A 13,435-nucleotide genomic window follows, 5' to 3' on the forward strand; every position below is an offset into this window, starting at 1 on the left:
CAAAAATAATTTATATGTGTCGTCTCAAAATATAATTTATGTTATATTATATTAGGTTGGATAAGTCATTTTAATTAATTTTTAATTTTTTTTGTTTCACCATTTGATAAATAAGTTTTTTTTAATAATTTTTAACATTCTTTAAAAATTATTTAAAATAATATTTGTAAAACTCTAACCTGTAAGTTATTACTTCTATTTTTTTTATATTTTATTCTCTTTCTATCCTTAAATTATTTATTATTTTTTTTATTACCTTTTTTCAAATAAAATATGAATTTATTATTTATTTGTTTTTTACACTCATTCTTCCACACATTTTTATATTTCACTATTTATTCTAACCATTGTAATATCTATAATATTTAATTTATTATTTTAGTATTATATTTTACGAAATTAATAATCATAGATGCTAGACTTAATTTATTCTAATTCCCTATTTTTTTAAATAAGTTTATACTATATGATTTACTTTATTTATTATGCTAATCAATATAATAAAATTATAATGTATACTTAACTGTATTTTTTATTTTATTTTAAATTTGATTAAAAATATTTTAAGATAAGTTTAAATATGTTTTTCATTAGTCTATTTTGATTTTACTACTTAAATGCACTCAAGATTCCTTAAGTGATGATATGATATGAACATTATTACTTATATAAGTAATTATTAATCATGAATTACTTTAGTTCAATTTGTTTAAATTTATTTGTTAAAGTAAGTATTTATTTTAATAAAATAAACACCTTTTCATTTTCTTAACGTATTTGTTAAAGTGTTTTTTGCTTTAAAAAGGTAGTTTTATGCTTATTTTTAAAAACAAACCTTGGGGGAGTTTGTTTAAATTTTAAAAAATGACTTTAAAATAAGTATTTTTATACAAACATTTTTTAAAGAATTAGATAGGTTTTTCTTTTAAAAAAAAATAGAAAACTCTCATTTGAAGTAAAAGCAGTTTAGCCAGACACATAAAAAAAATCATAAAATTACTTATTTCATTTAAAAAAAAACACTCATCTTCAAAAATAAACTTAAACAAACTAGCATCTTATGTGTTATTAAAAAAATATTTTTTACAACACTTATTTTAAATATCTTTTTTCTAAGTTTACAAAAACTGATCCAAATTACACGGAATGAGTAGATTTTAAAAATATTACTTCTGTAATAATTTTAAAATCTACCTATTTTTATATATTTTTTAAAAAAACTACCTCACTTCAGTAAATTTGTTGTCATTGTAAGTAGTAATTTGTTAATAAAAACTCTCGTAAAAGAGAAAATTAATTAAATTATTTAAGATTAAAGTAGTATAATTTAGATTGCTCACATGACACCATAAGAGATGATATTAGAAAACTTTTTTCACTCCGTGAAATTCCAGTAATTATGAAACAAGATCCATTAACTCATTAAATTACATTCATTTGCTACTTCCATGGCAAGATCTCTTTCACTCCGTCCATTACTAAAAAGATTATGTAAATGAAGTCTAAAGGATACTCCACTCATTCTTAGACATTGCACTCATCCTCTACATTAGCAAAGACTTAAAATCCGATTCTGAGCAAGAACAATCTCCATGTGATTTGAGATAAATGTAGAATAAGTATCATATAACACCTCTGCTTAATTTTGGTAAGTGGTAACAACATCCCAAAACTCCCATATTTAAAGTTTTTATTTTCAATAATTTCATTTTATAAAAAACAAAGAAGTAAACAGCGTTGTTGGTTTTGGCTAACTAATAAACAATTAATTCCAAATCTCCTTAATCATTAAAGATTAAATATTTATAAAATTTAAAGCATTAGATACATTTATTTTTTATTCCTTAGTTCCCTTTTATATTTCATTTTAGGTTATTATATAAAAATTAAAAAGTACAATAATTTTTTTATTATAATAAAATAGTCATGACTCATGAGATTTTATTTTTTCTTCTCATTCCATAATAAATATATATATGTAAAATAATTAATACTAAAAAACAATTAATGATAATTAATAAAAGAGTAATTGGTATAATTTTAAACTTTTCAAATAATAGATAAATAAAATAAAATATAATGTGAGACTTTGAAACAGAAAAAGTATAAATAAGATAGTAAGGGAATTAATTTAAAAAAAACAATGTATAAATTTATTTTATTTAGTTAAGGTCACTGACAAACCAACTCACATGCATGTGGGTAGATGTGACGTGGTATTATGTTCATCTAGAACAAATGAATTAGATTAAGCAGTTGCTTTAACCTTTTAGCATGTCATTTTAGAAAAGATACACTCCAAACGCCGAAACCTGCAAATTCTAATGATTAACACGCAAGTAAATCACTGCCGCTAGAGGCTAAGAGCCCCATTTGAAGCAAATTAGCACAACATGGAAAAATCTTATCGGATTCCATTTTTCTCAATCATAAACTTGTTAGTAATATTTAGACAGGGAAAAAGAGAATAGAGGGAAAATTATAATATAGATATAATATGATAAGAAAAAATAATAAATGTTTAGAAGAATAAAGTTTTCAGGAATTTTAGAAAACCGGGTTACACTCACTTCCAGAACAACAAGAATGCGATCGGACCCACTAGAAAAGTCCGACCTTTTATATGTAGTAATTTTTCACATACACCTAAAGAATAAATTATCAATTATATAAATTACACTGGTATTATACAATCTTTTAAATATCAGTGTCTAAATATTAACAAAATATAATAGTATCATTTAAAAACTAGAATGGATAGATATTAAATAGTGAGTGATATTTCAAAAAGGAAATTGATGAATTATTATCCACCTAAATCTAAAAAGAAAAAGATTACATCATCCATCCAATCCATCCAGCATGCCTCTTTTGTTGACCCGAGTGAGTGTCGGCAAGCAGAGCCTGTACCACTGCACTTGCAACTACGTAAGCACTTTACAGCTGGAGAAATCTATGTAATTCCTCTAAATCCAACGACTACTACTATCATACCCTACTTCCACCACTTGTCCCTCTCATCCTAGCTGTCTTTTCTCCAAATTCACCATTTTTTGTTAGATAAAAATGCTTTCATTAAATATATTAATTACTCTTGCCAAAAACTTTCCTAAACTTTTATCCCTTCCTAATTCGCCAGCTTATATTTTCTTCCAAATCTTCTAACTACATACTATTTAAAAATATAAAACAAAACTTGTACTTATCCTCCTTATCCTTCTAGTGTCACTATTGGATTGACGAACGAACAAACCAAACGAAAATTACGGTGCAGCGCATTTCTCGCTCTAATCAACTTTAGGACAAAGTAAACAATAATAATTAAATAAATCGAGATTGAACTCGGAACTTTCTTTCTTTACAGAAAAAGAAAATGTTAAAAAAAATACAAAAAAACACCAATTAATACCAAAAAAGAAAAGAAATCAACGAAGGAACAACAGCTGTTTTAGCTGGCCTCCTAAGTAAAGAATTGTATTCTTCTCCTTCTCTTCTTTTCTTTTCTCTTTTCTTTTTTTCTTTTTCTTTTCTTCCTTCCTTTTAGCCCCAATTTCCCTTCTTCTTCTAATCTTCTTGACCAGGTTCTTTCTTCTTTTTTTTCCCTGTCTGTTTTAATCTGTGACTTAAAACCTACCACACTAAAAAAAGAAAAAACCCTTTCCGAAAAAGAAAAAAAAAAGGGGGGGGAAACAAAATAAAATAAAATTAATTTACAGGTTTGCCGTGATTGTAGCCGTAATAGGAAAGGTACCACTTGACGAACTTCTTCAACCCGGTTTGCAAATCGGTGGTGGGCTTGTACCCGAGTTCTCTCCGGGCCGAACTAATATTCGCGTGAGTAAACGGAACGTCGCCGTTTCCAGGCATGTCCACAATATTCCTCTTGGCCTTCACCTTCAAATGGCGCTCCAATATACTGACAAGAGTGGGAACAGTAACCGGCGACGTGTTCCCCAGGTTAAATATTCTATACGGAGCGGGTCCCCGTTTCTTCCCACCCGACCCGGTACTCTTGGCCGAAGTATCCAACGACCCGACGCAACCCTTGACAATATCATCAATGTAGGTGAAATCCCTGGCCAGGTCGACATGGTTTTTACCGCGGTAAACGGTGATAGGTTTCCCTTGTAAGATGTTTCTGGTGAAAGAGAAATAAGCCATGTCGGGCCTCCCCCAGGGTCCGTACACGGTGAAAAACCTCAAACCGGTGATGGATAAGCCGTAGATGTGATTGTAGGTGTGTGTGATTTCCTCACCGGCTTTTTTGGTTGCGGCGTAGAGGCTAGCGGGCCGGTCGGTCTGGTCCGATTCGGAAAATGGAACCTTCTCGTTGAGCCCGTAGACGGAGCTGGACGAGGCCCAAACGACCGCGGGCTGAGGGTTCGCCGATTTGCAGGCCTCGAGAAGCGTGACGAGGCCCGCGATGTTGCTGTGGACGTAGGAGTGGGGATTCTCCATGGCGTAGCGAACCCCGGCCTGCGCCGCGAGGTGCATCACGTGGGTGAAAGCGACCACATCGAAGAGCTTTGCCAAGAGCTTGGCGTCGTTGAGGTCGCCATCGACGATGAAGACGTCATGCTTGGCGAGGAGGGACTTGCGGGCTTTTTTCAGAGACGGATCGTAGTAGTCGTTGAAGTTGTCGAGTCCGACGACGCCGTCTCCGCGTCGTTTTAACGCGAGGGAGACGTGGGAGCCGACGAAGCCGGCAGCGCCGGTGACGAGGACGGACATGCCGCCTTGACGGTGGATCTGGGCGGAGGTGCGGACCTGCTTCTCCCACTGGATCCCGCCCCAGGAGGCGGAGAGGTAGCGGCTGCCGGAATCAACGAAGCCTTGGAAGCTGAGATATGAAGCGGTGAGGGCGATTAAAAAGAGGGCCCACAGGAACATGGTGCTGGTGGAGGCGAAGCAGCGGTAGAGCTGGCGGTTCATGTGGTGGGCCCGCTCGATCTTGAACTTGCCTGGGGTTGAAGGGAAGAGCTCCTCCTCTAAGGACGGCATTTTGGAGAGTACAGATGCAGAGAAAATGAAAGGGAGATTAATTTTCCTGCACCTGCTGCTTTCAGGAAATCACAAGCCTGGCTATATATACTGCTCACCCACCAAGTATACGCGTGAACGCGGGGTCTCCCTCTATGGACTTTTTTTAGAGAGATAACACACAAACTACGTGTCATCACTCATCACTTCAGATTAAATTAGTATTGCCTTCTTACACATGCCACTCTAATGTAAATGGAATTTTCCTATTTTTTTTTTTTATGGGGAACAAAATTTGTACTACTCTTTATGTTTATTTGCTCGTTCCAAATTACAAATGCCACCCACCTATGAGATAAATCTAATGCAGAACCCCGCCCTGTAATGTTATGATACCTAACATAGCTAACTGTATGCAATGGACCGTTTGATAGATTTTCGTTAAAGTTCAACTGAATTAAATTATTTCAACTTAGTATTTTTATATGCTAACTATAAGTTGACCCGTATATTCATACCGATCACGTTCATATTTATACATGTATCACATTTTTTTATTCATGTGAATTAAATATCATTAAAACAAGCTAAACTGTGATATAAACAGTATAATTAATCTATATCTTTTGTGTGATAGAAAAAAATAAAATCAGATAATAAATGTAATGATGAAATTAAAAATTGTTATAATTTTTCAAAAAATAACCCCCGTTACCCTCAAATCAATGCTAATCAGAATCCTAACCACCTCAAATCAACAAAATCAAAACCCTAAAGCCTAATATAATTAATTTATATAATATTTTCTGTAATGAAAAAACATAAAATAAGATAATAAATGTAACAGTGAAATAAAAAATCATCATAAAAATATTATATAATAAAATATATCTCTCTTAAAAAACAGAGTTGCCTCTGGAAGCAACATTTATGAACATTTAATTCTTCTGTAAAAAGAAAAAAATATATTTAAATCATAAATAAGATACAAGATTCAACTGAGATGGCCATTCACACTAACAGAATAGTGATTTAATTATATATTTTATCAATTATAATTATTGTTAAAAACTTATCCAAAAATTTTCGTGTATTTTATAGTTATGGCATCTTACCTATCTATTAACCCTATGTTAACCACATGCTGATGTATTCCAAAAATAGTGAAAACAAAATCGTTTAAGGAAAAATTAATAACAAAATGATGTAATTTTTTTGACCTTTTTTATCTGAACACATCATTACATATTTTGCTGTATCAATAAGAAACAAACTGAAAAAAAAAATAATGTAACACTTTTTTTAAGTAACTTTTTTTAAAATATTATTTGAATTAATATTTTCTTAAACGTTAATTTTTAATTTTTTTTATATTTTAATTTTTTTTATCCTTAAAATACATTCAATTTATTTATTATTCTATTTAAATATGTCATTTATGTTATTTTAAATTTTTAATTTACTTTAACAATTAATTTTATCCAACACTTATCAATGATAACTTAATTTTAAAAATTTTAATTATTAATTAATTTTTATTTAACTTCTTAGTTTGATCAAATATAGCCTAAATATTGTTAGGTGGCAAAAATACAGTGAGACATTTGGAAAATATTTAGATTGAAACTCTTAAAAAACGTTGTTATACTTAATATCATTTTAGTCCATTAAATTTAATTATTTAAGTTTTAGCAATTTAATTTTGATACATTTTAAATTTTTCATTTAACACGATAAACTTCTATTAAATTTGAAAATTAAAAATGATTAATTTAATAAAATAAGGACTAAAACCCATCACATCACTATACTAGTATTGCATTCTTGTTTTTGAGCTGTCGGGATCATGGAGGAGGAGCAAATGGGGTCGTGGATGGAGACACGTAGAAGTTCATCACCAAATATACAAAGGTGGCGGCCCGAACTCAATGAGCAAATCCGATAGCCAACAAGATCTGGAAAAACATGTTGACATTAACTTTCTTAGTAAAGTTTTTGTTCTTGTATAAAGTTAAAACTTAAGATTGTATACTCAAATGTGTTGATCAACTAACTTTAAATTATTTCAGCTTAATTTGTAATTTTAAATTTGAGTCACAAAATGTAATTTTGTTAAACAATTTAAAAGAATAATAAATAATACCTATGATCTAGACCAAAGTAAAAATCTAAAACTTTACTTTAAAATATTAAATACTTATTAATAACATACTAATAACATGCTGACATTAACGTGCTTAGTGAGGGTTTCTTTTTTCTTACACAAAGTTTAAATTTAAGAATTTATCACTAAATAAATTGGCACGAAATTATTGGATTGTTTTAATTAAATAAGTGATTTTGAGTTAGTCTTAGATATATAATTACGTTTAAGTATTCGGATAAACCAAAATGTGATCTATTCAAGAGGAAAAGTAATTTAAGACTTTAATTTTTAAAAAAATATATGTAATACTTAAACCTTCTTGATATGTTAAATACTAATTTTAAAAAAAGTTGAAAAAAACAGTTAAAGACAAGTTCAAATAATTTATGCAGCCGGAGTCTCTTATACTAGGACTTAGTTTTCTGCTTCTATTTTTCTTTTTGTTGCTTTTTGCTGGTTGTTTTTAATTTCCCACATAAAAAAAAGACAAGTTCGATTAAAAAAATAAAAAATAAACTATCCAATTTCAACTTTATATTTTAAACAAGTCAAATCTTAATCTCAATTTTAATTTATTTAAATAAATTAGTCAATTATGAAGTAACCAGTTTTTTATTAATCAATCTTAAATTTCAAACTTGACTTATTTATCCTCTTATTGAATTCTTAAATAGACTCTAGTAGTAGAGTTGGAGAACAGTACTCATACGAGTGTGATGTGATCCTTATCATGTTTCCATTTGTTCTTAAAAAATTAAGTTTAAACTATTTTTATTAGGTTTGATTTTTCTTTATCCATCATTTTAGCAAATATTAAGAATACGGGATTAGCAAGGACGTGAGCCCCACGACCAGTAGTGGCCGCTCAGGGAAAGAGCAACTCTGACTAAAAATACTTGTATTATCAAAGGTATATTTTAACACAGCAAAAACAAAAAAATCAAAGGTATATTTTAGTTTTATTTGCGAACCACCACGAAGATAAATGGAGCTGTGCGAAAGAAAAAGCTCGAAATTCACATTCAGTATAATGTCATAATTTCTTTATGTTTTCTCACACAACAACGTCGAAGATGGAAGACATAGGTTCCACACAATTTTTTTAATATGTCCATGTTGCTTGATGCTTTCAAATTACGCACGCCGCTCCCCGAAATCCTGGTCCTTTCTTGTACGGGATTTCGATCAAAAGAAGATAATTTCATTTGAAATTTATCAAACGAAAATATTTTTTGCAATAATCCCTAACTGAAAAGTAAGTCTTAAAATTTTTAATAATTTTCTGAGTATGAAGTTATAAAAATTTTAATTTTTTTATAGTAAAATCATAAAAAATCTGATGATTTTAATTTTTTTTAATTATTTGTATAAAATTATAAAATTTTCACAACTTTAAAATAGTGATTAATATTTTTTTATATAATTTATGACTTTAAAATAATTTTAATTATAATTTTATATTTTATCTTTTAATTCTTTTAAAATTTAAAATAATTATAGTTAATATTTTTTATAATTTATAAATTTAAAATGTTCAAACAATAATTATAATTAAAATGATTAATTATTTTACAATTCAACGAATTTTTTTACTCTTAACCATTAATTATTGCTTTTAATTAATATTTTCTTAACCAATAATAATTAGATAAAATGAATAAGTAATTATTTTTAGATTATTAATTTATATTGTTTAGATTTCTTTTTGTTTCTAAATTTAACAAATAATAACAATTTATAAAACAAAGTATAGAAGATATTAAATAAAATAGGAGAAAAATAAACTGCACACCACAACATGACATAAAAATATAGTAGCAGAAATACAATAACATGGAATATAAAATTATAAAAGAAAAATAGCAACATTCATTGTTTGTGTAAATACTTTTTTATATTAATTGAAAAGTATATTAAAAATAAGTATGTTCAAAGAAAAAAATACTCGAGAAAAATAAACTTATATAAGAGAATTATTATGCACAATGGCATGACAAGTTTAAAGTCATAAATTATAATTATTATTTGAACCACTTTGAAGTTATAAATTATTAGAAAATATTAATTATACTTATTTTTATTTTTAAAGGAATTAAACAATGAAACATAAAATTATATTAAAACAACTTTAAAATCATAAATTATAAAAAAAACTACTTTAATTATAATTATTATTTGAACGACTTTAAAGTCTTAAATTATTATTTGGCTGGATCTCATGAGATCGCCATGTACTTATCTGATTTTTTGAATTAATATATTTCTCTTTTTTATTCAAAAAAAGTTAATTATGGTTATTTTTAATTTTAAAATAATTAAATAATAAATTATAAAATTATAACTAAAACAACTTTAAAGTCTTAAAAAATTTACAACTTTATATAAATAATTAAAAGAAAAACTAAAGTGGTTTCACTGTAAATAAAAAAATCAAAGTCATGAATTTTTTTATAATTTCATATAATTATAAAAAAAATTACGACTTATCCTCGTTTGGGAATTAATTCAAAATTACTCCCATTTCACAAATTTCAAATTATCTCCTTTTGATTGAAACTCGTTTTTGAGGTATCTATCTCCCTTTTTAGGATAACAAACATAAACTTAATGTTGATAAATGGTCACAAATAAATATAACAAAATAAAATGCATATACACTAAATTGTGTTTTATGTTATCTGATCCTAATTTATTCCTAATTTATTATATATAATAAGTTTGTTAATTTTTTGAAAAAAAATATTTAAAGTAACATAAAACTATTTTCTAATTGAGCGACAAATTAAGATCTTTCACAGGGAAACTCACTCTTTTTTTTTATTATTATATTCATGTACTACCTATATATCAAAATCTTAATATCCACACCTCCACTCCCCTTTAAACACACTTCATCTACTTCATCAGAGTAAATAATCTAACTAGCCTAAACCATTTGGTAATTTAATTTTGAGTAAAGTATCCCAACATTCTATAAGATTTTTCTAGATTGAAATTTGAACATGATATCTTTACTTTTTAAAGATTTACAACAATCTTCACTCTCTTATAGAAATACACAATTTAGTATTTTTAAACAATAAAAAATTGTAAGTATACAAGAGATATTAGTATAATATTTTCCAAATAATTAAGAAAATTAATGTAACAATGAATAAAGAATTTAATAATTTATACATATGTACAGTATGAAATAATCTTATACCGTTGTTTGATTATAAATTATTGTTTAAATTATTTTAAGATAATTATTTTAAAAATTAATAATAATACATAATATATTGTAATTAAATGATTATATAAAAAAATTTAGCATGCAAATACGTAACTTTCATCTCATAAAGACAAATATTATGTGCAATATGAAAAAATTTCAAACCGTACGTATCAACTATCAACCTAATTTTACTCTTTAACTTTTAATTATACGTAATCCAAGGCTTCTCCCGAAATCAAAGCGTGTGCGCAGGAGACAAAGTTTACCACGGTACGAGCCTGGAGAGCATTAAACAAATTAAATAACAAAATAAACACACCAGATTTTTTTACCACTTTAGTTCATGTGCCAAAGGGAATCCCTCCATATTTTTGTTTCTATTTGACAATTTTTTTTAAAAAAAAAAGAAATAACGCCTCAGCCAAAACAAGTAGTTCCTCCCTTCTTATTTATAAATCAGGTTTGAAATGATATAATTTTTTTATAAGATGTAATGTATAATTTTTATTGTGTTTTTTAAACTAAAATACTCTGATTAAAAGAAGAGAAAGAATACACTGACAAATAACCAAAAGATTGTTATAAATTAAATTGTATTAATTATTTTTAAATTAAAATACTACTAATTAAAAGAAGAGAAAAAAATACACTGACAAATAATCAAAAGATCATTATAAATTAAATTGAACACTTTTTTTTTTTAATATTTATGAATTAGATGATTGAGTTTTATAGTTATATATAAAAACAGATGGAGTAATTTTTTTGTGTGACATAAAACAAAGTCAAATTGCGTCATTCTGTTTGTTTCTCGGAAACAGAAGTAACGCAATAGTAAAAAAAATAATCCATGAATACAAATCATTTGCAACATTTACAAATTAGTCTAAGAAAAATGTTCAAATTATCTTGTATAATTAAAATAATTTTTTTTAAAAATGGAATATGCGTTTCTTTGACTTGGACTGGTTCCTTGTTCCTCCGTTATATGGCAATTGCAAAAGGAGAGAAAAAGGCAGTGAGGTTGATGGTTTTATGTTAGCTAGCGGATCGTGAGAACATGTTATCTTTCTGGTTTGTACTTTGGAACTTTCCCTGCTGCTTCTTCTACACTTATATTGAAATCAACAAGAAAACAAAAATCGAGATTTTTTGGATTAATTATATGTCCACTAAGCTAAACCCAGAATAAGTATTTTTGGGGAACATTTATTACTTGGATTATAGGATTCATACATATTGATTGATTCATTTCCCCGTATCTTTTTGCTTGAGAAATCGTCAAGGTACCTAAATGTGTATTATTATAATTACAGTTATAATGTCCCTTGATGCTGATGATTTGGTGTGCCGGTGTTTAATATAATTTATAATTTCGGATTGATTTTAGCATGAAAAAAAATTATAGGAAAGTCGGACATATATTAGAGGAAGCATCATTTTTTTTTCTCGAAATGTTTTTAATATCATCTTGAATGTTATGTTTCCGAAATTTCTTTTAAGTTTTTTTTTTTTTTTAACAGCAAATGTCTTTTAAGTTGTTCAGACAAAGAGTGAGAAATTAAAAAATAGTGTGAAAATAAAAATACGAACTCATATGTGAAATCAGAAAACTTATATTGGACTTTTTAGAAGTTGTAAATTACATCTACATTTTAGATGTGTTGCTAAAGAATCAGTCCATGATATATTTTATAGATAATTGGCTCTCTCCCCCGACCTTATTCATGCCCATGGCATTCGTAACCTTTAAGTCTCCATAATTAAACTCACGTGCAGCAATCACACAAGGGGAACCCTTGGGTTGGTCCCAACTTGATAATTCATGTGAGTTTTCCAATCTAAGTTTAAATTAAACTGTGAATGACCCTTGTTTGTTTTGTTTTTTTGCTTACCGGCTTTAAGTTATAGGTTAATTTAGTTGTTCTGGGTCTCGGCCCCAGGTTAATAATCGCTTCTATTTGCATTTTTATATATTGTATTCACTTGTGGGATCTTATTGATGCTAAGTGACTTTTTTCTTTATTAGGGTTATTCTTGCCTGTTTATTAAAAATAAAAATTACAGACTTTTGTTTTTACCAATTTAATTCAGACTTTTAATTTACACAATCTTTGTGTAATAAAGAATTAGGTTAAATTATAATTTTAATTTTCAGTAATTCTTGATCTACTATTTTGATTTTCTTAATCTTTTTAATGATTTTATTCCATTGCATTTTAAAAATCTGTAATTTTGATTTACTATTTAATTTTGCATGCGTTCTATTTTTTGTGGTATTCTTGGTACATTATTTTTCATTAATATGTATTAATTGGCCGTGGCAGTAAGGGACCAAATGTTTGGAAAAACATGCATGTTGCAAAAGGAATATTATAATATGATCTGGATTCTGGACAGTTTTTTTAGTATATGCTAAAGAAAAGGCTTGCTTCTACAAGATATTAGGGAAATCCTTGCCGCTGGTTTCTCCTTTTCTGGTATTGATGTATTAAGAAAATGTAACCAAAGGATAATTCATAAATTAGCCCAATATGTGGTGAAAAAGGAGGTGATCTTGTAATTTGTATAGAGTAAAGGATACCCCTGTAATTATATATATATATTTCATTAAAGTCATTTTGAAAGATAATTTTTTTAAGAAAAAGATAAAAGATAATTCTTGTTAATGATGGTTGACACAGTTCTTAGAAGTAATGCTGCAAATATTATAAAATCAAAGGAAACTTAGGTTCTTCAATTAAGAAATGCTGAGGTTATTAACCGCGCGCGCATTTTATTTAGTGCTCTTAACCTGTTAAAGGTAGATGTTCAATTTGTGCTACATGTCTAGCAGGTTTTACATAATGCCTGCTAAGATATATGCCATAGCTAATTGTATATTAATTAGTTCCTGATAGATTTATTATAATCAAAAGGTGGTGAGTTTGTTCTCAGCTTCCAACATTGCCTCATGGCTTTCTCTCCTACAAGGTAGGGGAGTGTTCAATTACCCAAGTTGAATTGTTGGGGGATCTTTCAGGGTCTCAATTTGGCTAGAAAGTGTGCGTGTTTATCACATAAAAAAAGCAAAAAATTATTTATTTTATTAT

General features: G+C 28.1%; 1 protein-coding gene and 1 long non-coding RNA gene across 2 annotated transcripts; one reads left to right on the forward strand and one right to left on the reverse strand.

Moving 5' to 3' along the window:
* Positions 1-3,336: 3,336 nt before the first annotated feature.
* Positions 3,337-5,420, reverse strand: LOC100795967 (UDP-glucuronate 4-epimerase 1). Its single transcript, XM_003519123.5, has one exon. It carries the CDS (start codon positions 4,999-5,001, stop codon positions 3,706-3,708), a length of 1,296 nt encoding a protein of 431 aa, XP_003519171.1. The 5' UTR covers positions 5,002-5,420; the 3' UTR covers positions 3,337-3,705.
* A 6,279-nt stretch (positions 5,421-11,699) lies between these two features.
* LOC121173295 (uncharacterized) lies at positions 11,700-12,990 on the forward strand. Its single transcript, XR_005887801.1, has 2 exons — positions 11,700-12,170; positions 12,671-12,990. It is a non-coding gene; the product is annotated as an uncharacterized lncRNA (long non-coding RNA).
* The last annotated feature ends 445 nt before the right edge of the window (positions 12,991-13,435 follow it).

Source organism: Glycine max, chromosome 2, assembly GCF_000004515.6.
Source record: "Glycine max cultivar Williams 82 chromosome 2, Glycine_max_v4.0, whole genome shotgun sequence".
NCBI lineage: Eukaryota > Viridiplantae > Streptophyta > Magnoliopsida > Fabales > Fabaceae > Glycine > Glycine max.

Bases quoted from the DNA above. Each gene is read 5' to 3' on its own strand.
- LOC100795967 (XM_003519123.5), bottom strand. From the start codon at position 5,001: ATGCCGTCCTTAGAGGAGGAGCTCTTCCCTTCAACCCCAGGCAAGTTC.